This window comes from Oncorhynchus nerka, linkage group LG5, assembly GCF_034236695.1.
Source record: "Oncorhynchus nerka isolate Pitt River linkage group LG5, Oner_Uvic_2.0, whole genome shotgun sequence".
Classification (NCBI taxonomy): Eukaryota; Metazoa; Chordata; class Actinopteri; order Salmoniformes; family Salmonidae; genus Oncorhynchus; species Oncorhynchus nerka.
In genome coordinates this window covers 33,316,051-33,340,595 of record NC_088400.1, presented here as the reverse complement: position 1 = coordinate 33,340,595, position 24,545 = coordinate 33,316,051, and the positions used below count along the sequence as shown (strand labels likewise).

The window sequence follows — 24,545 nt, the reverse complement described above, 5'->3', positions numbered from 1 at the left end:
TCGCTATAGATTTGAGCCTTTACGAAGCATATTACTTTCATTGGTTTGTAATTTTAAGCCATGGTTTGCAAGACTGTTTCATGGAATAATTGTTATGCACGATCCAATCTGAGTTTGATGGGATAGTGGTATTCTTTAGTAGGCTATAAAATTATCATATAATTGTAGTTAGGAACGTTAATTTATTTAGATTGCAGAAAGTGAAGTGTTTAGCTAGTGGTTTGTATATGTTTGGAAAGGAAATAATCCTGTACTGTGTTAAATTATTTCCGAAAGGTTTTTGATGTAAATATGTTGGACACTGAGGGCCGCTGTTGATCAGTGAAATTATTTCTGTGCAGTGTTGTCAGTCAGTAGAGTCCCCTCCCCTATCACTGCGCTCAAACTGAGGAGAGGGAGAGACTGCGCTTCATATGAGGCGGGGCGAGACAGAGACACCATCGCTCTGATCCATACATGTTACCGATAAATGAAGGGGACACGATAATAGCCTGTATTGAAATAATACTTTGAATATTACTCTTCAGTTTGTTGGCGGGATCTGAGAACCCATTATACGGAATATTTGTATTGGATTTCTTCGCTGTTGGCTATGGCATTGGGAGGATTCCTCCAGCCTAAATGTATAAAATGGCGTTTGTGTTGTGGACTGCGGTGGCAAGTACTTATTTTCCTCCTGTATTTCAGTCATATTGTCAGTGGTCAAATCCGCTATTCCATTCCGGAGGAGATGAAGAAAGGTTCTCTTATCGGTAACGTAGCTCAAGACCTGGGGTTAGATTTGAAAAGGCTCAGAGCGGGTCGGGCCCGTATCGTGACCGGAGAAAGCATTCAGTACACAGAGCTGAAGACAGACAAAGGGATTCTAGTCGTGAGTGAGAGAATAGACCGAGAGCAGCTTTGTGGCGATGTCACACCGTGTAGCTTCAACTTCGAAATTATTCTAGAAAATCCAATGGAGCTTCATCGCGTGACTGTAGAAGTATTGGATGTAAATGACCATGCTCCTTCTTTTCCAATACAAGATATACAATTTGAAATCAGTGAATCGGCTAATGTTGGTGCGCGATTTCTGCTAGAGAGTGCAGTGGATCCCGATGTAGGCCTCAACGCCCTTCATAATTATATTTTAACCCCAAATTATAATTTCATTCTGAAACAACATGCGAATCCGGACGGTAGTAAATATGCTGAGATGGTCCTCCAGAAATCGTTAGACAGGGAGGAGCATCCTCATCTCTCAGTAAAGCTCTTGGCTGTAGATGGTGGAACCCCGCAGAGATCTAGCACAGTAAATATAGAGATCACTGTCTTAGATGTCAATGACAATGCACCTGTGTTTAACCAGTCACTTTACAGGGCTACTGTGATGGAGGACGCTCCAAAGGGCACTTATATCACAACCGTAAATGCCAGCGATGTAGACAGTGGATCAAATGGACAAATATCGTACTATTTGTCGAAATTGAAAGGGAATACAGTTGACATATTTAACATTGATATGGCGACTGGGACCATTTCTGTTTCCGGTCAGATAGATTATGAGAAAGATAATAAATATGAAATCAGGGTAGAGGCAAAGGATCAGGGTGGTTTAACAGATTCCAGTAAAGTTGTTATTGAGGTTCTAGACGTGAATGACAACGCACCAGTTATAAACGTCATGTCCTTCTCCAGCCTTGTGTCTGAAGATGCTCCTCCTGGCACCACTGTTGCTATTATACATGTTAAAGATGCTGATTCAGAGAGAAACGGACAGATTACATGCTCTATAAATACTAACCTTCCATTTAAAATTCAGTCGTCGTTAAGTAGTTATTATAATTTGATCTCAGACGTAGCTTTAGACAGAGAAACGACACCGGAATACAACATCACCATAACAGCGACAGATTCTGGTTCGCCTCCACTCTCTAGCACCAGGACATTACACCTTAGAATCTCTGACGTAAATGACAATGCTCCATTGTTTCATCAGGGCTCATACTCGACTTACGTCACAGAGAATAACTCTCCTGGAATGTCCATATTTACTGTCAGCGCGCGGGACTCTGACTGGAATCAGAACGCTAGAATCTCGTACCTCTTGGAGGACACGCATATCAGTGGAACTCCAGTCTCTACTTATATATCTATTAACTCTGAAACTGGAGTTTTACATGCGGTTCGTTCCTTTGATTATGAACAAATCAAACATCTTACAGTGGTTGTTAAAGCGCAGGATGGAGGCTCTCCTCCACTCAGTAGCAATGTGACTGTGAAAATAATGATCCAGGACCAGAATGACAACTCGCCTCAGGTTCTGTATCCAGTCCAGACTAGCAGCTCTCTGGTGGCTGAAATGGTGCCTCGTTCAGCAGATGTGGGCTACCTTGTTACTAAAGTGGTGGCTGTTGATATAGACTCTGGACAGAATGCCTGGCTCTCGTATAAACTGCAGAAAGCGACAGACAGGGCGCTGTTTGAAGTGGGCTTACAGAATGGAGAAATAAGAACTATACGCCAAGTCACTGATAAAGATGCTGTGAAACAAAGGCTCACTGTTGTAGTGGAGGACAACGGGCAGCCCTCTCGTTCAGCTACAGTCAATGTTAACGTGGCGGTGGCCGACAGCTTTCCTGAAGTGCTCTCGGAGTTCACTGACTTTACGCACGACAAGGAGTACAATGACAACCTGACTTTTTACTTAGTCTTGGCTTTGGCTGTAGTCTCATTTCTGTTCATCACATGTTTAGTGGTTATTATATCAGTGAAAATATACAGATGGAGACAGTCTCGCGTCCTCTATCATTCCAGTCTCCCGGTTATTCCGTATTATCCACCGCGTTACGCAGACACTTTGGGGACAGGAACTCTACAGCACGTGTACAATTACGAGGTGTGCAGGACGACTGACTCCAGAAAGAGTGACTGTAAGTTCGTCAGACCCTGTAGTCAGAACGTACTGATAATGGACCCCAGTTCTACAGGGACGATGCAGCGGATACAGAGTGAAAATAACATCCTGGATGAAACGGACTCCCCAATAGAGGTGAGTTTAAATAGTACAGTACCTTGTGTCGCAATTCATCTCTCCAACGTGTCCTTTTTAACCAAATTAGCTATTGTGCTCTCCGGCCTTTAGGTTACGTAATGCCATATCTCTTTGGTCAACATTATAAGCTTAAATAATTTTTGGTTAGTTTTGGCTTTTATAGTTTGCACGCTGTCTAAGTTTGTAGAAGGTGACATTGTACTCAGTAAGACTGCATGTGGTAAGTTCATTTCAGCATCACTCGAGGTGGACAGCGCCACCTCTGTGGGGGTGAGGATGGGGTTTTTATCGCTCTCTCACACAGTGTGCTATCCCTTGTCCTGCTCGATCAACGTTTACTTTGCTGTAGAGTGCCCATAGAATGACTTGGATCCGTGTTGATCGCAAGAAAGTCACTCCGCTGTCTCATTGTATTGTTTATTAATGACTTAAGTAGTGGACTCATGGGAATGTTTTTAATGCACGGAATGTTTTTTTTTGGGGGGGGGGGTGACATGTTTCAGTATCTAATCATACTATTTTCCCCGCTGGTCAAAGTATTTTACTACATGAAAGTTGTATTCAAATATGTTGCACCTAGCACGGTGTTTAACTACCTATTTGTAAAACAAGTAGTGCTGTAAAGTATTTCATCATTTCTACACAGTTCTAAATTGTTCATGTTATCTGATGTTTTGGACTCTAAGGGCCGCTATTGATCAACAAAATCATTTCTGTCCAATGTTGTCAGTCAGTAGAGTCCCATCCCCTATCACTGCGCTTTACTTGAGGACAGGGAGAGACTGCGCTTCATTCGAGGCGGGGCGCGACAGAGAGACATTTGCTCTGATCTATGGATACACGGAGGGGACTTTTGAAATAGCCTGGATTAAAATACAAAGTCAACAATCACTCTTCTATTTGATCATCGTTTCTGTGGATGCGATATAAGGAACACTCGTGTCTGGTGTATTATCCGTTGGCTATGGCATTGGGAGGATTCCTTCAACCTAAATACTTAAGATGGCGTTTGTGTTGTGGACTGCGGTGGCAAGTACTGATTTTCCTCCTGTATTTCAGTCATATTGTCAGTGGTCAAATCCGCTATTCCATTCCGGAGGAGATGAAGAAAGGTTCTCTTATCGGTAACGTAGCTCAAGACCTGGGGTTAGATCTGAAAAGGCTCCGAGCGGGCCGTGCCCGTATCGTGACGGGAGAAAGCATTCAGTACACAGAGCTGAAGACAGACAAAGGGATTCTAGTCGTGAGTGAGAGAATAGACCGAGAGCAGCTTTGTGGTGACGTGACACCATGTAGCTTCAACTTCGAAATTATACTGGAAACGCCAATGGAGCTACACCGCGTGACTGTGGAAATTTTGGATGTAAATGATCATGCCCCTATTTTTCCGAATAATCACATCAAATTTGAAATCAGTGAATCCGCCACTCTGGGATCTCGTTTTGTGTTGGAGAGTGCTGAGGATCATGACGTAGGAGTTAACGGTCTACAGAATTATGTTTTAACCACGAATGACAATTTTATTCTGAAACAGCATGCGAATCCTGATGGTAGAAGGTTTGCCGAAATGATTTTACAGAAACCGTTAGATAGAGAGGAGCATCCTCGTCTCTCTCTAAAGCTAATCGCTGAAGACGGTGGAAATCCGCAGAGATCTGGCACAGTAAATATAGAGATCACTGTCCTAGATGTCAATGACAATGCGCCTGTGTTTAACCAGTCAGTGTACAGGGCTACTGTGATGGAAAACGCACAGAAAGGCACCTTTATCACAACCTTAAATGCCAGCGATGCAGACAGTGGTTCGAATGGGTTAGTTACTTATTCATTTTCTAACTTAAAGGGGAACTTAGCAGATATATTTGAAATTGACAGGACAACTGGCAAAATATCTGTAGCTGGACAAATAGATTTTGAAAAAGACAAGAAATATGAAATTAGAGTTGAGGCTAAAGACCAAGGTGGTTTAACAGACCTCGGTAAAGTTGTCATAGAAATAGTTGACATAAATGACAACGCACCTGTTATAAACGTCATGTCTTTCTCCAGCCCTGTGTCTGAAGATTCTCCTTTGGGAACAACCATTGCGATAATCAATGTCAAAGACGTCGATTCTGAGAGGAATGGTCAGGTTACATGCTCTATAGATACGAACCTCCCATTTAAGATCAAATTATCTATGACAAATTATTACAATTTGATCACTGATTTAACTTTTGACCGGGAAACGACACCGGAATACAACATCACCATAACAGCGACAGATTCTGGTTCGCCTCCACTCTCTAGCACCAGGACATTACACCTTAGAATCTCTGACGTAAATGACAATGCTCCATTGTTTCATCAGGGCTCATACTCGACTTACGTCACAGAGAATAACTCTCCTGGAATGTCCATATTTACTGTCAGCGCGCGGGACTCTGACTGGAATCAGAACGCTAGAATCTCGTACCTCTTGGAGGACACGCAGATCAGTGGAACTCCAGTCTCTACTTATATATCTATTAACTCTGAAACTGGAGTTTTACATGCGGTTCGTTCCTTTGATTATGAACATATCAAACAGCTTACAGTCATGGTTAAGGCGCAAGACGGAGGCTCTCCTCCCCTCAGTGGTAATGTGAGTGTCAACATCTTCATACAAGATCAGAACGACAACGCGCCTCAGGTTCTGTACCCAGTACAGACTAGCAGCTCTCTAGTGGCTGAAATGGTGCCTCGTTCAGCAGATGTGGGCTATCTTGTCACTAAAGTGGTGGCTGTTGATGTGGACTCTGGACAGAATGCCTGGCTCTCGTATAAACTGCAGAAAGCGACAGACAGGGCGCTGTTTGAAGTGGGCTTACAGAATGGAGAAATAAGAACTGTACGCCAAGTCACTGATAAAGATGCTGTGAAACAAAGGCTCACTGTTGTAGTGGAGGACAATGGGCAGCCCTCTCGTTCAGCTACAGTCAATGTTAACGTGGCGGTGGCAGACAGCTTCCCTGAAGTGCTCTCGGAGTTCACTGACTTTACGCACGACAAGGAGTACAATGACAACCTGACTTTTTACTTAGTCTTGGCTTTAGCTGTTGTCTCATTTCTGTTCATCACATGTTTAGTGGTTATTATATCAGTGAAAATATACAGATGGAGACAGTCTCGCGTCCTCTATCATTCCAATCTCCCGGTTATTCCGTATTATCCACCGCGTTACGCAGACACTTTGGGGACAGGAACTCTACAGCACGTGTACAATTACGAGGTGTGCAGGACGACTGACTCCAGAAAGAGTGACTGTAAGTTCGTCAGACCCTGTAGTCAGAACGTACTGATAATGGACCCCAGTTCTACAGGGACGATGCAGCGGATGCAGAGTGAACAGAACATCCTGGATGAACCAGACTCCCCACTAGAGGTGAGTGTGTTTGAGTTTAAACAGTATGGCTCATTGGGTTGGAATATATATTTTCAATACTTTTTTTAAAGTGTCCTTTGTAACTATTTGACCTATTGTGGCTACTTAATATTTCTGCAGTTAACAGTATTCATTCAAACCAGCTGTTAAGTATTGTTGTGGTTAGATTGGGCTTTTATAGAATTCCATTGCCACTTGAGTTTTTATTCTGTGGTTTCGACGTTAGCAAACTAATAGCTACAATAGAAGCGATGACTTGTCTATTGGTTAGTTTGGGCTTTTATAGTACACCTACCGATTTGTTTTCATCACAATAGCAGCAATGTGGGCCGTGTGGCCATTTCAGCAACACTCTCTGTGGACAGCGCCACTTCTGTCCTGATAGAATCATAGGTCTGCTCTCCCTTGTTCCAACGGCAGTGTTATGACAAAGAGTCGTTATGGAGTCCCTTGAGCAGTGTTAACTGCTTGTCAATAACCAACCTACTTTCGTACGGAATATGTTGTTCAATAATGCTTTGGATGGCGGATCCACGGAAATGTTTTTAGGCACGTTCGAATCCATTGCTAAGAGGATGGTGTAGCATGATTTGGTGTCAAATTATTGCTGTTTGCCTTACTGGTCCAAGTAGTATAGTCATTTAACGTTTAATTTATTTAGATTTCACCTAGCACTGTGTTCAACTAGCTATTTGCAATATTTTGAGAACAAATTAGTGCTGTAAATTGTTTAATATTTTCTACGTTTTTACAGATTCAAATATAATGTGTGTTCATTTTTTGGACTCTGAGAGCCGCTGTTGATCAGTGAAATAATTTCTGTCCAGTGTTGTCAGTCTGAAGAGTTCCCTCCCCTATCACTGTTCTTTATCAGAGGAGAGGGAGAGACTCCGCGCTTCACATGAGGTGGGGTGAGACAGAGAGACACTCGCTCTGGTCTTTACAGATATCGAAGGAAGACGGTGAAAATAGCCTGGATTTAAATAATAAGTAAAATATCGCTCTTCTATTTGTTGAGGATAAAAGGAATATTTCTGTTGGATATATTATTTGTTGGCTATGGCATTGGGAGGATTCCTTCAACCTAAATACTTAAGATGGCGTTTGTGTTGTGGACTGCGGTGGCAAGTACTTATTTTCCTCCTGTATTTCAGTCATATTGTCAGTGGTCAAATCCGCTATTCCATTCCGGAGGAGATGAAGAAAGGTTCTCTTATCGGTAACGTAGCTCAAGACCTGGGGTTAGATTTGAAAAGGCTCAGAGCGGGTCGGGCCCGTATCGTGACCGGAGAAAGCATTCAGTACACAGAGCTGAAGACAGACAAAGGGGTTCTAGTCGTGAGTGAGAGAATAGACCGAGAGCAGCTTTGTGGCGACGTCACACCGTGTAGCTTCAGCTTCGAAATTATTCTAGAAAATCCAATGGAGCTTCATCACGTTACAATAGAAATCCTGGACATTAACGACAATTCTCCAATATTTAAGAAAAATAATATACATTTAGAAATCAGTGAATCCGCTGTTATTGGTGCGCGTTTTGCGTTAGCCAGTGCAGAGGACTCTGATGTAGGATCTAATGGCCTACAGGAGTATGTTTTAAGTTCAAACGATAATTTCATTCTAAAACAACATCCAAATGCCGATGGAAGAAAATATGCTGAGATGGTCCTCCAGCAACCGTTAGATAGAGAAAAGCATCCTCGTCTCTCTTTAAAGCTAATCGCTGTAGACGGTGGAAATCCGCAGAGATCTGGCACAGTAAATATAGATATCACTGTCCTAGATGCCAATGACAATGCGCCTGTGTTTAACCAGTCATTGTACATGGCTACTGTGATGGAAAACGCACCGAAAGGCACATATATTACCATCGTAAATGCCAGTGATGCAGACAGCGGGACGAATAGTTTTATTGTATACTCTATTTCAGACATGAATGGTGGTCTTGCTGATGTGTTGACTATCAATGAAACCACAGGCAGAATATCCGTTTCAGGGTTGATTGATTACGAAAAAGAGAAAAGGTTTGAACTGAGAATTGAAGCAAAGGACCATGGAGGCTTAACGGATTCGAGTAAAGTTATTGTTGAGGTCATTGACAAAAACGATAATGAGCCTGTTATAAGCGTCATGTCATTCACGAGTCCGATTTCTGAAGACTCTCCTCCGGGTACAACCATCGGTATCATCAACGTTAAAGACCTTGATTCAGGTGAAAACGGACATGTGAGCTGTAGCCTAGACCAAAACATCCCCTTTAAGATAAAATCTAATTTAAGAAATTACTACACCTTGGTAACCGATGCTGTTTTAGACCGCGAGAGCGTGTCAGAACATAACATAACTGTAGTCGCCACGGACGCAGGGTCGCCTCCTCTCTCAAGTAAGAGAACATTTCACCTGAAGGTGTCAGATGTCAACGACAATGCCCCAGTGTTTCCACGGGGCGTGTACAACTCTTATATCGCAGAGAATAACTCTCCAGGCGTCTCTATATTTACTGTTAGAGCTAAAGACACCGACTCCAATCAAAATTCCCGTATTTACTACATTCTGGAGGATACTGACGTCAACGGGACTCCTGTGGCTGCTTATGTTTCGGTAAATGCAGAGAGTGGGGTTATACACGCGGTACGCTCCTTTGATTACGAACAAATCAAAGAGCTTACACTCACGGTTATGGCGCAAGACGGAGGCTCTTCTCCTCTCAGTAGCAATGTGACTGTGAAATTAATGATCCAGGACCAAAATGACAACGCGCCTCAGGTTCTGTACCCAGTCCAGACTAGCAGCTCTCTGGTGTCTGAAATGGTGCCTCGTTCAGCAGAAGTGGGCTATCTTGTCACTAAAGTGGTGGCTGTTGATGTGGACTCTGGACAGAATGCCTGGCTCTCGTATAAACTGCAGAAAGCGACAGAAAGGGCGCTGTTTGAAGTGGGCTTACAGAATGGAGAAATAAGAACTATACGCCAAGTCAATGATAAAGATGCTGTGAAACAAAGGCTCACTGTTGTAGTGGAGGACAACGGGCAGCCCTCTCGTTCAGCTACAGTCAATGTTAACGTGGCGGTGGCGGACAGCTTCCCTGAGGTGCTCTCGGAGTTCACTGACTTTACGCACGACAAGGAGTACAATGACAACCTGACTTTTTACTTAGTCTTGGCTTTGGCTGTAGTCTCATTTCTGTTCATCACATGTTTAGTGGTTATTATATCAGTGAAAATATACAGATGGAGACAGTCTCGCGTCCTCTATCATTCCAGTCTCCCGGTTATTCCGTATTATCCACCGCGTTACGCAGACACTTTGGGGACAGGAACTCTACAGCACGTGTACAATTACGAGGTGTGCAGGACGACTGACTCCAGAAAGAGTGACTGTAAGTTCGTCAGACCCTATAGTCAGAACGTACTGATAATGGACCCCAGTTCTACAGGGACGATGCAGCGGATGCAGAGTGAAAATAATATCCTGGATGAACCAGATTCGCCACTAGAGGTGAGTTTATTGGATCTTACATTATATTGCTCAGTTGGTTGAAATACTGCTCTTATTAATAAATCATTTGTCCTTTGTTTTTGTTATAGTGCGTAAAGTTTTATGTACTCAGTATTTCTCTAGTCAACAGCATAGTTAATTCAGCAGTTACATATTTTTGTGGTTAGCTTTGGCTTTTATATTATCAGCTGAGATTTCAGATTGAGGTTTTGACGTTAACATATTACGTTCTACTATAGTGGAAATTACTCCACGTTTTTCGGATTATTTTTTATTTTTTTATAGTATGCCTGCTGAGTTGTTTTTAATCTAAGTGCTACAATAGAAACGAGGTAGTGTGGTAAGGATATTTCAGCACCACTGTGTGGACAGCGCTACTTATGTCATGATAGAAGCAGAGTTCCGCTTCGCTCTCTCATACTGCTCCCTTGTGCCAACCGTTCTGCTTCGCTCTCTCATACTGCTCCCTTGTGCCTACCGTTGTGGTTTGATAAAGTGACTATGAAATGACTAAATAGTCACTTAACCAGTGTTGACTGCTTGTCATATGCCAAATATAGCTCAATATACTTTTTTTACTCTGTGGTTCAATAATGGGTTGGAAGGCGGATCCATGAAAATGTTTTTACACGTGTTCCATATTGTTCCAGATAGTGTGGCATGCTTTAGTATCATATTGTTGCTATTTGCCTTGTCATTGTATTACAGTGACTGAATTGATTGAGATTGCACCAAGCACCGTTTTAACTAGCTATTTGAAAAATGTTGGAAGGAAACTAGTGCTGTGAAGTGATTAATAATTTCTACGTTTTTATCAATTCAACTATAATCTGGTGTTCGTGTTTTGGACTCTAAGGGCCGCTGTTGATCAGTGAAATAATTTATATCCAGTGTTGTCAGTCAGTAGACTCCCCTCCCCTATTACTGCGCTCTGCCAGAGGAGAGGGAGAGACTCTTTGCTCTTAATAGCAGGCGGGGGCGCGAGAGAGAGACACTCCCTCAAACGGATACGTGAAGGAGACAGTTAAAATTAATAGACTCTATTAAAATAACACTTCCACTATCAGTTTCCTCTTCGCTTGTCGTCTCTGAGGATAAGGTCTAAGGAATATTCGTGTTGGATTTTATTATTTGTTGGCTATGTCATCTGAAGGATTCCTTCAACCTAAATGCGTAAGATGGCGTTTGTGTTGTGGACTGCGGTGGCAAGTACTGATTTTCCTCCTGTATTTCAGTCATATTGTCAGTGGTCAAATCCGCTATTCCATTCCGGAGGAGATGAAGAAAGGTTCTCTTATCGGTAACGTAGCTCAAGACATGGGGTTAGATTTGAAAAGGCTCAGAGCGGGTCGGGCCCGTATCGTGACCGGAGAAAGCATTCAGTACACAGAGCTGAAGACAGACAAAGGGATTCTAGTCGTGAGTGAGAGAATAGACCGAGAGCAGCTTTGTGGCGATGTGACGCCGTGTAGTTTCAGATTCGAAATCCTTCTAGAAAACCCTATCGAACTACGTCGTATTACTGTGGAGATTCTGGATATAAATGACCATGCCCCTGATTTTCCAAAGAAAGATATTACATTTGAAATTAGCGAGTCTGCTACCTTGGGCTCTCGTTTTACGTTGGCGAGTGCAGAAGATCCTGACGTAGGGCTCAACGCCCTGCAGAGTTATCATTTAACTCCCAATGATCATTTCATTCTAAAGCAACATACGAATCCAGACGGCAGTAAATATGCTGAGATGGTCCTCCAGAAACCGTTAGATAGAGAGGAGCATCCTCGTCTCTCGTTAAAGCTAATCGCTGTAGACGGTGGAAATCCGCAGAGATCTGGCACAGTAAATATAGAGATCACTGTCCTAGATGCCAATGACAATGCGCCTGTGTTTAACCAGTCAGTGTACAGGGCTACTGTGATGGAAAACGCACTGCAAGGCACATATATTGCCACCGTAAATGCCAGCGATGCAGATAACGGATCAAACGGCGTCGTCTCCTATTCCTTCTCCAACCTCAAAAAACATTTAGCTGACATTTTCAACATAGACGAAACAACAGGCACAATATCAGTTGCGGGGGAAATAGATTACGAGAAAGATACAAAATACGAGGTTAGAGTTGAGGCTAAAGACGAAGGAGGTTTAACAGACACCAGTAAAGTTGTCATTGAAATAATTGACAAAAATGACAATGCGCCTGTTATAAACGTCATGTCTTTTTCCAGCCCTGTGTGTGAAGATGCTCCTACTGGTACCACGATCGCTATTATAAATGTTAAAGACGCTGATTCAGAGAGAAACGGACAGATTACCTGCTCTTTAACTACTAACCTCCCGTTTAAGATCCAATCTTCGTTAAGTAGTTATTATACTTTGATCTCAGATGGAGCTTTAGACAGAGAAACGACACCGGAATACAACATCACCATAACAGCGACAGATTCTGGTTCGCCTCCGCTCTCTAGCACGAGAACATTACACCTTAGAATCTCTGACGTAAATGACAATGCTCCATTGTTTCATCAGCGCTCATACTCGACTTACGTCACAGAGAATAACTCTCCTGGAATGTCCATATTTACTGTCAGCGCGCGGGACTCTGACTGGAATCAGAACGCTAGAATCTCGTACCTCTTGGAGGACACGCAGATCAGTGGAACTCCAGTCTCTACTTATATATCTATTAACTCTGAAACTGGAGTTTTACATGCGGTTCGTTCCTTTGATTATGAACATATCAAACAGCTTACAGTCATGGTTAAGGCGCAAGACGGAGGCTCTCCTCCCCTCAGTGGTAATGTGAGTGTCAACATCTTCATACAAGATCAGAACGACAACGCACCTCAGGTTCTGTACCCAGTACAGACTAGCAGCTCTCTAGTGGCTGAAATGGTGCCTCGTTCAGCAGATGTGGGCTATCTTGTCACTAAAGTGGTGGCTGTTGATGTAGACTCTGGACAGAATGCCTGGCTCTCGTATAAACTACAGAAATCGACAGACAGGGCGCTGTTTGAAGTGGGTTTACAGAATGGAGAAATAAGAACTATACGCCAAGTCACAGATAAAGATGCTGTGAAACAAAGGCTCACTGTTGTAGTGGAGGACAACGGGCAGCCCTCTCGTTCAGCTACAGTCAATGTTAACGTGGCGGTGGCGGACAGCTTCCCTGAAGTGCTCTCGGAGTTCACTGACTTTACGCACGACAAGGAGTACAATGACAACCTGACTTTTTACTTAGTTTTGGCTTTGGCTGTAGTCTCATTTCTGTTCATCACATGTTTAGTGGTTATTATATCAGTGAAAATATACCGATGGAGACAGTCTCGCGTCCTCTATCATACCAATCTCCCGGTTATTCCGTATTATCCACCGCGTTACGCAGACACTTTGGGGACAGGAACTCTGCAGCACGTGTACAATTACGAGGTGTGCAGGACGACTGACTCCAGAAAGAGTGACTGTAAGTTCGTCAGACCCTCTAGCCAGAACGTACTGATAATGGACCCCAGTTCTACAGGGACGATGCAGCGGATGCAGAGTGAACAGAACATCCTGGATGAACCAGACTCTCCACTAGAGGTGAGTTTAGCTGATGTTGAATAATATACAACATCTGAATGGAATACATCTCTAAAATGTGCACTTTATTCTGTATATACGGTGAGCTTTATAGGGCCAAGTTATCTTCTACGTTTTTATTAAAGCTTTGACAATCATAGTAGGCCTATGCCTGCTGAGTTTGTAGAATGTTATTTAGAATGTATGTGACGAAGCGCTACAATCGTTACGCTGCGGCGCTAAAATGCAACTTCAGAACCACTCTGTGTGGACAGCACAACTTATGTCAGTCAGCAACAGAGGTTTGCTCCGCTCTCTCACACAAAGTATCCATTGTTGAACTGCTGTGTATTGATGAAAAGTTTCTATAGAGTTTCCGCCTTGTGTAGCCTATGCAATGGGAACAAAATAACTCTCTAGAAAGGTATTTAACTGTATTTTCAGTCATGGTTTGGACGGCGGACACATGGCCATGTTTTTACGCACGATCCATGCTAGGACTGAGAGGATAGGACATGTTTTAGTACCTTATGATTACTATGTTCCCTGCTGGTCATAATATTCTTGTAATTTAACGGTGATTTATTTAGATATCACTTTGCACTTGGTTGAATATAAATTTGAAAAAGTATAGCTGTAAAGTATTGCATTTTTTCTGAACCGATTTATGTTCACATTTAATCTGATGTTCATGTCGTGGACTCTAAGGGCCGCTGTTGGTCAGTGAAATAATTTTCTGTCCAGTGTTGTCAGTCAGTGGCGTCCCCTCCCCTATCACTGCGCTTTATCAGAGGAGAGGGAGAGGCTCTGCGCTTCATACGAGGTGGGGCGCGGAAGAGACACACTTGTTCTGTTACATGTAGATTACAAATACAATAGAACTGTTAAAAAACCCAGGATTAAGATAATATATAGTTTATTAATCTCCCCTTAACTCGCCGTTTCAGGATCTGGTATAAGGAATATTTTTATTGGATTTGTTGTATTCTTGGATATGGCTTCTGAAGGATTCCTTCAACCTATATGCGTAAGATGGCGTTTATGTGGACTGCGGTGGCAAGTATTTATTTTTCTCCTGTCATTCTGTCATATTGTCAGTGGCCAAATACGGTATTCCATTCCAGAGGAGATGAAGAAAGGTTCTCTTATCGGTAACGTAGCTCAAGACCTGGGGTTAGATTTGAAAAGGCTCAGAGCGGGCCGTGCCCGTATCGTATCCGGAGAAAGCATTCAGTACACAGAGCTGAAGACAGACAAAGGGATTCTAGTCGTGAGTGAGAGAATAGACCGAGAGCAGCTTTGTGGCGACGTCACACCGTGTAGCTTCAGCTTCGAAATCATTCTAGAACATCCGATGGAGCTACACCGCGTGACTGTAGAAATTATAGATGTAAATGACCATGCTCCTGCTTTTTCAAAGAGAGATATACAATTTGAAATTAGCGAGTCCGCTACCTTAGGCTCTCGTTTTACGTTGGCGAGTGCCGAGGATCCTGATGTGGGGTTAAACGCCCTGCAGAATTACTTCTTAACCACGAATGATAATTATGTTTTAAAACAACACGCGAAACCGGACGGTAGTAAATATGCTGAAATGGTTCTTCAGAAACCGTTAGATAGAGAGGAGCATCCTCGTCTCTCTTTAAAACTAATCGCTGTAGACGGTGGAAATCCGCAGAGATCTGGCACAGTAAATATAGAGATAACTGTCCTAGATGTTAATGACAATGCGCCTGTGTTTAACCAGTCAGTGTACAGGGCTTCTGTAATGGAAGACGCTTCAAAAGGCACCTTTATCACAACAATAAATGCCAGCGATGCAGACAGTGGATCAAACGGTGTTGTTGCGTATTCTTTCTCCAACCTCAAAAAACATTTAGTTGACATTTTCAATATAGACGAAAAAACAGGCACTATATCAGTTGCGGGGGAAATAGATTACGAGAAAGATAAGAAATTTGAAATCAGGGTAGAGGTGAAGGATCAAGGTGGTTTAACTGACTCAAGTGAAGTTGTCATTGAAGTTGTTGATGTTAATGACAACGCACCAGTTATAAACGTCATGTCCTTCTCCAGCCTTGTGTCTGAAGATGCTCCTCCTGGCACCACTATTGCTATTATAAATGTTAATGATGCTGATTCAGAGAGAAACGGACAGATTACATGCTCTATAAATACTAACCTTCCATTTAAAATTCAGTCGTCGTTAAGTAGTTATTATAATTTGATCTCAGACGTAGCTTTAGACAGAGAAACGACACCGGAATACAACATCACCATAACAGCGACAGATTCTGGTTCGCCTCCACTCTCCAGCACCAGGACATTACACCTTAGAATCTCTGACGTAAATGACAATGCTCCATTGTTTCATCAGCGCTCATACTCGACTTACGTCACAGAGAATAACTCTCCTGGAATGTCCATATTTACTGTCAGCGCGCGGGACTCTGACTGGAATCAGAACGCTAGAATCTCGTACCTCTTGGAGGACACGCAGATCAGTGGAACTCCAGTCTCTACTTATGTATCTATTAACTCTGAAACTGGAGTTTTACATGCGGTTCGTTCCTTTGATTATGAACAAATTAAAGAGTTTAAACTTATGGTTAAGGCGCAAGACGGAGGCTCTCCTCCACTCAGTAGTAATGCTACTGTCACCATCTTCATCCAAGATCAGAACGACAACGCGCCTCAGGTTCTGTACCCTGTCCAGACTAGTAACTCTCTGGTGGCTGAAATGGTGCCTCGTTCAGCAGATGTGGGCTATCTTGTCACTAAAGTGGTGGCTGTTGATGTGGACTCTGGACAGAATGCCTGGCTCTCGTATAAACTACAGAAAGCGACAGACAGGGCGCTGTTTGCAGTGGGCTTACAGAATGGAGAAATAAGAACTATACGCCAAGTCACTGATAAAGATGCTGTGAAACAAAGGCTCACTGTTGTAGTGGAGGACAACGGGCAGCCCTCTCGTTCAGCTACAGTCAATGTTAACGTGGTGGTGGCGGACAGCTTCCCTGAAGTGCTCTCGGAGTTCACTGACTTTACGCACGACAAGGAGTACAATGACAACCTGACTTTTTACTTAGTCTTGGCTTTGGCTGTAGTCTCATTTCTGTTCATCACATGTTTAGTGGTTATTATATCAGTGAAAATATACAGATGGAGACAGTCTCGCGTCCTCTATCATTCCAGTCTCCCGGTTATTCCGTATTATCCACCGCGTTACGCAGACACTTTGGGGACAGGAACTCTACAGCACGTGTACAATTACGAGGTGTGCAGGACGACTGACTCCAGAAAGAGTGACTGTAAGTTCGTCAGACCCTGTAGTCAGAACGTACTGATAATGGACCCCAGTTCTACAGGGACGATGCAGCGGATACAGAGTGAAAATAACATCCTGGATGAAACGGACTCCCCAATAGAGGTTTGTTATTTGAATCATAATTATTTTCCCCAAACCTATATTTCTTTCAGCTGTATTTGTAAATGCATCATGCACTTTAACTGTTTGAAATCCACTATGTATTCCAGGGAACTTTCCATGGTCATAAGTAGTATTCTTTTCTATTGATATGTAGGCGTTTCAGCACCAATGTCATGGACAGCGGTTCTGTGTTGGTTGCAGCAAAGATGCGGTATTTGAATGAACCATGCACCATAGTAAAGTTTGAATTGTTCTGCACATAGCCTTTACAGTAGTAAAACTGAGGCAAACATTTTCTCTAATAGTAATTTGATTAAATAATCTGACAGTTTCTTAAGAAAGTTTTCGTACCCCTTGACTTATTCCACATTTTGTTGTTACAGCCTGAATCCTAAATGGATTACATTTGTATTTCTCTCTCACCATTTACACACAATACCCCATAATGACAAAGTGAATACATGTTTTTATAAGTGTTTGCAAATATATTGATAATGAAATACAGAAATGGCTAATGTATATAGGCATTCGCTCTCCTGAGTCAATACATTTTAGAATCTGTTTTGGCAGTGGTTTCAGCTTTCTTTCTGGGTAAGTCTCTAAGAGCATTGCACACCTGGATTGTATAATATTTGTACATTAATCTTTAAAAATTATTAAAGTGATGTGATATTTGGCCTTGTATTTGAGGTTATTGTCCTGCTGAGAGGTGAATTTATCTCCCAGTGTATTTTGGAAAGCAAACTGAACCAGGTTTTACTCTAGGATTATGGCTGTGCTTTGCTCTATTCCATTTATTTTTATCCTAAAAAACTCCTAGTCCTTGCCGATGACAAGCATACCCATAACATGATGCAGCCACCACCATGCTTGGAAATATTAATAAGTGTGGTACTCAGTGATGTGTTGTGAAAGGATTTGCCCCAAACATAACGCTGTAACGACTGTCTTGGGAAGAAGGTGAGGACCAATATGCAGCGTGGTACGTGTTCATCTTTTTTAATGTAAACTGAACACTGAATAACAGTACAACAAAGAAAACAACAGAAACAGTTCTTTCTGGTGCAGACACACAAACACAGAAAACAACCACCCACAAAACACAATCGAAAACAGGCTACCTAAATATGGTTCTCAATCAGGGACAACGATTGACAGCTGCCTCTGATTGAGAACAATACCATGCCAAACACAGAAATAGAAAATCATAGAAAAACTAACATAGACAACCCACCCAACTCACGCCCTGACCATACTAAAACGAAAGACAAAACAAAGGAATTAAGGTCAGAACGTGACAAACACTTTGTATTCAGTACATAAAGTGAATTACTTGTTGCAAACAGGATGCATGTTTTCAAATATTTTTATTCTGTACAGGCTTCCTTCTTTTCACTCTGTCAAATAGGTTAGTATTGTGGAGTAACTCCTATGTTGGTGATCCATCTCGGTGTTCTCCTATCACAGCCGTTAAACTCTGTAACTGTTATAATGTCGCCATTGGCCTCATTGTGAAATCCCTGAGCGGTTTCCCTCCTCTCCGGCAACTTAGGAAGGACGCCTGTATCTTTGTAGTGACTGGGTGTACACCAACCAAAGTGTAATTAATAACATCACCATGCTCTAAGAGGTATCCAATATCGCCCCCCCCCCCCCCCCCTTGTCACTGCTCGACAAAGGGTCCTTACAAATAATTGTATGTGTGGAGTACAGAGATGAAGTAGTCATTAAGAAATCATGTTAATCAAGAATATTGCACACATAACATGTCCATGCAACTTATTATGTGACTTATTAAGCAAATGTTTCATCCTGAATTAATTTAGGCTTGCCATAACAAAAGGGTTTGAATACTTATTGACTCAAGACATTTCAGCTTTTGATTTTTTAAATTAATTTATAAAAATGTCTAAAAACATCATTTCACTTTGACATTATGGGGTATTGTGTGTGTAGGCCAGTAAAAAACAATATCAATTTAATCCATGTGTAATTCAGGCTGTAACATAACAACATTTGGAAAAAGTCAGGGGGTGTGAATACTTTCTGAAGGACTATTTATAAATACCATAATGCTGGGTTTAAATGAGCGAAAGTTCCTTTCTGTCACAATCTATAGCTTTTTGCTACATGTATTTGGAATGACATCAGCTGAGATTGCACCAGGTGGATTCACACTCTACTTTTAACATGGTAGTCTATTTCAGTTGACCAGTTCTGCGCACGCATCCTCGATGCTGGATTACGCGCGCAAGTTATTGCACTGGTGTCTTTTGCTGCTGCCGCTGCTGCTGTAACTACCCGTTATTCGCTATGCTTGCTGTTTACTGTTTTCCCAGCACCACCCCAGCCTCCACCTGTTTGGCTCTGTTTGTGTTCAGTGGGGATATTGGTATAACATACCATGCTCAATGCCTGTAATTTTCTCATGTTCATTTGACGCGTTGCTCTGGCTGTGAGCTGCCCTGGAGGAGCAGAGCCGATAGCCAATACCTAATATATTTGTTATCTTTTCTAATGAAACAAGATGCGGTGTTTCCTTTGTGAATTGTGTTGGGTAAAGCACGATAGGTCTGTTCTTGAAGACGCAAACCTTCCCAAATATATTGGAAAGTGTTTATTTTGAAGTATATCTGTTGTTCAGTAGATTGAACTCAAAGGGACGCTGTTGGTCAGTGTGTTGTAGTTTTAGAGCGGATTTGCAGCAGTACCTCCCCCATCATCCAGCTATATGTGAGAGAGAAAGAGCCGCATGCAGAGCGCACAGTCCGGGTTACAGAGAACACTAAACACAGAGACACAGAGCTGAGATTATTTTGTTCCGGAATTACCGATTTTAAGTATTTTACATTTGATGTTTTTAACTGGAAACGAATGGAATCTTCCTGAGTTTTTTTAACGGATTATAACGTACTTGTTGTTACATGGTGAAGGAAACATGACTGACAGAACAATGAAACGGCAAGTACTGTTGTTTATCTCGGTCCTCTCTCTCAGTTCAGTGCACGGGCAGGTCAGTTACTCCATTCCTGAGGAAATGGCGGAAGGCTCTTTAGTCGGTAACATAGCGCAGGATTTGGGTTTAGATATCAAAAGACTGAAATCTGGCAATGCTCGCATACACGTTGGGAACAGCGCGGAATACATCGAGCTTAATAAAGAAAGGGGGGTTCTCCTTGTCAAAGAGAGAATAGACCGTGAGGCGTTGTGCAGACAGACGACGCCTTGCGCATTGCATTTTCAGATAATTATGGAGAACCCAATAGAATTTTATCGGGTTACTGTTGAGATTACCGATATCAATGATAATGCTCCTGTTTTTCAAATGCACGATATGAAATTTGAGATAAGCGAGTCCGCTATCACGGGGGCAAAATTCGTATTGGAGAGAGCTTTTGATTCTGATATTGGATTAAATGGACTCCAAACCTATTCGCTTAATCCAACCGATAATTTTGTTTTAAAACTACAAGGTCAGGCTGATGGAATCAAAAAGGTAGAGATGGTTTTACAGAAGCCTTTAGATCGAGAGAAACAGGAGCAGATATCTTTAGTGTTAACTGCCCTCGATGGTGGAGAGCCTCATATGTCTGGGACAGTGCAGATTCACGTTACTGTGCTAGATGTTAACGACAATGCTCCGGTTTTTACACAGGCAGTATATAAGGCCAGTTTAATCGAAAATTCGAAGAGCGGCACTTTGTTAACTACAGTTAGAGCCACTGACATAGATCATGGATCAAATGGTTTAGTCACATATTCTATATCAAGCAGCACAATTGGTATTTTGGATCTATTTGAAATAAATGAGAGTAATGGCGAAGTGCATTTGATAAATGAAGTCGACTATGAAACCGCAAAACATTATCAAATAGACGTGAAAGCGAAAGATCAAGGGGGTCTTACAGATTCCAGTAAACTGATAGTCGACATTATCGACGTTAACGACAATAAACCATTAATTGATTTGATGTCAACTTCTAAATCAATACCAGAAAATTCCCCTTCTCAGACAGTCATAGCTGTAATGAGCGGCCACGACCCAGACTCTGATAATAACGGAGTGGTGGACTGTGTTTTAACTGAAAATATTCCCTTTACCATTAAATCTACATCTAATGGCTTCTATAGTCTAGTAACAGACAGTGACTTGGACCGAGAGAGAGCCTCTGAGTATAACATCACTGTGACGTGCTCTGATGAGGGAGTGCCCTCGCTTTCCAGCAGCGTCACTCTCACCTTACAGATATCAGATGTGAATGACAACGCGCCTGTCTTTGAGAGGAGCTCATATGAGGCCTACATTATAGAGAACAACACACCGGGCCTCTCTATATTCACAGTGAAAGCCAGAGACGCTGACTGGAACCAGAATGCCCGTGTTTCTTACATACTGGAGGATTCCTCGGTTAACGGAGTGCCTGTCTCATCATATGTGTCCGTTAGTGCTGATAGTGGAGTCATCCATTCAGTGAGCTCTTTTGACTACGAGCAGATCAAGGATTTCCAGTTCCGCGTAAAAGCGCAGGATGGAGGCTCTCCTCCTTTCAGTAGCAATGCGACTGTGAAAATATTGATCCAGGACCAGAATGACAACACGCCTCAGGTTCTGTATCCAGTCCAGACTAGCAGCTCTCTGGTGGCTGAAATGGTGCCTCATTCAGCAGATGTGGGATATCTTGTCACTAAAGTGGTGGCTGTTGATGTGGACTCTGGTCAGAATGCCTGGCTCTCGTATAAACTGCAGAAAGCGACAGACAGGGCGCTGTTTGAAGTGGGTTTACAGAATGGAGAAATAAGAACTATACGCCAAGTCACTGATAAAGATGCTGTGAAACAAAGGCTCACTGTTGTAGTGGAGGACAACGGGCAGCCCTCTCGTTCAGCTACAGTCAATGTTAACGTGGCGGTGGCGGACAGCTTCCCTGAAGTGCTCTCGGAGTTCACTGACTTTACGCACGACAAGGAGTACAATGACAACCTGACTTTTTACTTAGTCTTGGCTTTGGCTGTAGTCTCATTTCTGTTCGTCACATGTTTAGTGGTTATTTTATCAGTGAAAATATACAGATGGAGACAGTCTCGCGTCCTCTATCATAACAATCTCCCGGTTATTCCGTATTATCCACCGCGTTACGCAGACACTTTGGGGACAGGAACTCTACAACACGTGTACAATTACGAGGTGTGCAGGACGACTGACTCCAGAAAGAGTGACTGTAAGTTCGTCAGACCCTGTAGTCAGAACGTACTGATAATGGACCCCAGTTCTACAGGGACGATGCAGCGGATGCAGAGTGAAAAGAACATCCTGGATGAACCAGACTCGACTTTGGAGGTCTGTGATATTTTATTCTTAATTTTTTACACCTAACATGTTATCTATTTCTATTTATACAGTACCAGTCCAAAGTTTGGACACACCTACTCATTCAAGGTTTTTTTTATTTTTATTTTTTACTATTTTCTACATTGTAGAATAATATTGAAGACATCAATACTATGAAATAACACATATGGAATCATGTAGTAACCAATTTTTTTAAACAAATCCCAATATATTTCCTTCTTCAAAGTAGCCACCCTTTTCCTTGATGTCATCTTTGAACACTCTTGGCATTCTCTCAACCAGCTTCACCTGCAATGCTTTTCCAACAGTCTTGAAGGAGTTCGCACATGCTGAGCACTTGTGGGCTGCTTTTCCTTCGCTCTGTGGTCCAACTCATCCCAAACCATCTCAATTGATTTGACATTGGGTGATTGTGGAGTCCAGGTCATCTGATGCAGCACTCCATCACTCTCCTTCTTGGTCAAATAGTCCTTACACAGCCTGCAGGTGTGTTGGGTCACTGTCCCGTTGAAAAACAAATGATAGTCCCTTTAAGCGCAAACCAGATGGGATGGCTTATCGCTGCAGAATGCTGTGGTAGCCATGCTGGTTAAGTGGGCCTTCAATTCTCAATTAATGACTGACAGTGTCACCAGCAAATCACCCCCACACCATCACACCACCTCCTCCCTGCTTCACGGTGGGAACCTGTCATGGCAATTTCCTGTATTACCTTATGAGGAGAGTTACAAACCACACACCAGTCAGAGTTATACTTAAACTTCATCTTTAATAATAAGAGCTTCACAATAGCCCTTTGACTCTCAGGTCAATTCACTGTCTATAATGAATTCTGAGAGTCCCTACAGTAGAATACAAAGATATTTTTTTGCCAAGATACACCCCTCTAAACTTACATGACGAATCACAGATCTTAGGAACTCTTCACAAAGGGCCTTTTACTTGAGTAAGGAGTATCCCATAGCCAGATAGCATTAGCTATAAATTATCATTCAGTTTGGTCTCTAAGACGAGGTTCTAATCTCGTTCCTGGTACTTCATAGTCCCAAAACATTACCTCATCCAAGGCATAACTCAATTGTCAACTCTATGTACTCCCATCTCAAGTAAACCCCCTCTTCTCCCCACTCCTGGACAAGCTCACTGAGGGGAGTGACTTGCGCACAGACATTGTGGAGCCAAGAGATAATTGGTTCCCCCTTAATCACGCCATCCCTTCACATGGTTTAACAGATACATTCACATATAAAGACAATGTTCCATTCTGACCTCTCCCCTCTCTGGGCCCCAAGTGACTGAGCCCTAGCTGAGAAGGGAAAAGTGCAACTGCCAACAGTATAGTCCAAAGGGATACATTCTAATGACAAATATCTCGCATAATCATTATTATGTAAATAAAACATCTTCTTTATCTATGTTACCCAACTAATTCTGATTCGTCCTCCACAAACCACACATACAGAGATCATATGTTCACCTCCTCTGCGCCTCACAAAGCCCCAGCAGTCTAATGTCCATTTCTCCTGTTTCTTGGCCCAATCAAGTCTCTTCTTTTTATTAGTGACACTTACGTTGTGGTTTCTTAGCAGCAATTCAACCATGACGGCCTGATTCACGCAGTCGCCTCTGAACAGTAATGTTGAGATGTGTCCGTTACTTGAACTCTGTGAAGCATTTATTTGGGCAGCAATTTCTGAGGCTGGTAACTCTAACAAACTTCTCCTCTGCAGCAGAGGTAAATCTGGGTCTTCCTTTCCTGTGGCGGTCCTCATGAGAGCCAGTTTCATCATAGCACTTGATGGTTTTTGTGACAGCACATGAAGAAACTTACAGGGTTCTTGAAATTTTCCGGATTGACTGACCTTCATGTCTTAAAGTAATGATGGACTGTCATGTCTCTTTGCTTATTTGAGCTGTTCTTGCCATAATATGGACTTTTATCAAATAGGGTTATCTTCTGTATACCACCCCTACCTTGTCACAACACAACTGATTGGTTCAAACACATTAAGAAGGAAATAAATTCCACAAATTAACTTTTAACAAGGCACACCTGTTAATTGAAATGCATTCCAGGTGACTACCTCATGAAGCTGGTTGAGAGAATGCCAAGAGTGTGCAAAGCTGTCTAGGCAAAGGGTGGCTACTTTGAAGAATCTCAAATATACAATATATTTTGATTTGTTTAACACTTTTCTGGTTACTACATGATTCGCTATTAATCTACAATGTAGAAAATAGTCCAAATATAGAAAAACCCTCAAATGAGTAG

At 42.4% G+C, this 24,545-nt stretch overlaps 5 protein-coding genes across 9 annotated transcripts in view; all 5 read left to right on the top strand.

Annotated features, from left to right (window-relative positions):
- The window catches only part of LOC115123122 (protocadherin gamma-C5-like), a 216,303-nt gene that overhangs the window by 82,903 nt on the left and 108,855 nt on the right, over nucleotides 1–24,545 (top strand). For 2 of the 5 annotated variants that reach the window (XM_065018563.1, XM_065018554.1), the window contains exon 1: nucleotides 14,338–16,923. The exons of 2 other annotated variants lie outside the window; for them this stretch is intronic. In XM_065018563.1, the coding sequence (XP_064874635.1) occupies nucleotides 14,488–16,923 (2,436 nt within the window). In that variant the 5' untranslated portion in view covers nucleotides 14,338–14,487. Of the gene's footprint in view, nucleotides 1–10,946; nucleotides 13,515–14,337; nucleotides 16,924–24,545 lie in introns of those variants that run through there. One more of the 5 variants, XM_065018553.1, reaches the window with a different exon arrangement.
- Nucleotides 542–3,133, top strand: LOC115120990 (protocadherin beta-16-like). The gene is made up of 3 exons (XM_065019002.1): nucleotides 542–968; nucleotides 2,256–3,031; nucleotides 3,125–3,133. Exons 1-3 carry the CDS (start codon nucleotides 593–595, stop codon nucleotides 3,131–3,133), a joined length of 1,161 nt encoding a protein of 386 aa, XP_064875074.1. The 5' UTR covers nucleotides 542–592.
- LOC115120991 (protocadherin beta-16-like) lies at nucleotides 3,839–6,561 on the top strand. The gene is made up of 2 exons (XM_065019001.1): nucleotides 3,839–6,460; nucleotides 6,558–6,561. The coding sequence occupies exons 1-2, from the start codon at nucleotides 3,954–3,956 to the stop codon at nucleotides 6,559–6,561; spliced, it is 2,511 nt and encodes an 836-aa protein (XP_064875073.1). The 5' UTR covers nucleotides 3,839–3,953.
- LOC115120992 (protocadherin gamma-A11-like) lies at nucleotides 7,361–9,977 on the top strand. The gene has a single exon (XM_029649984.2). It carries the CDS (start codon nucleotides 7,497–7,499, stop codon nucleotides 9,975–9,977), a length of 2,481 nt encoding a protein of 826 aa, XP_029505844.2. The 5' UTR covers nucleotides 7,361–7,496.
- LOC115120996 (protocadherin beta-16-like) lies at nucleotides 19,824–22,297 on the top strand. Its single transcript, XM_029649988.2, has one exon. It carries the CDS (start codon nucleotides 19,862–19,864, stop codon nucleotides 22,295–22,297), a length of 2,436 nt encoding a protein of 811 aa, XP_029505848.1. The 5' UTR covers nucleotides 19,824–19,861.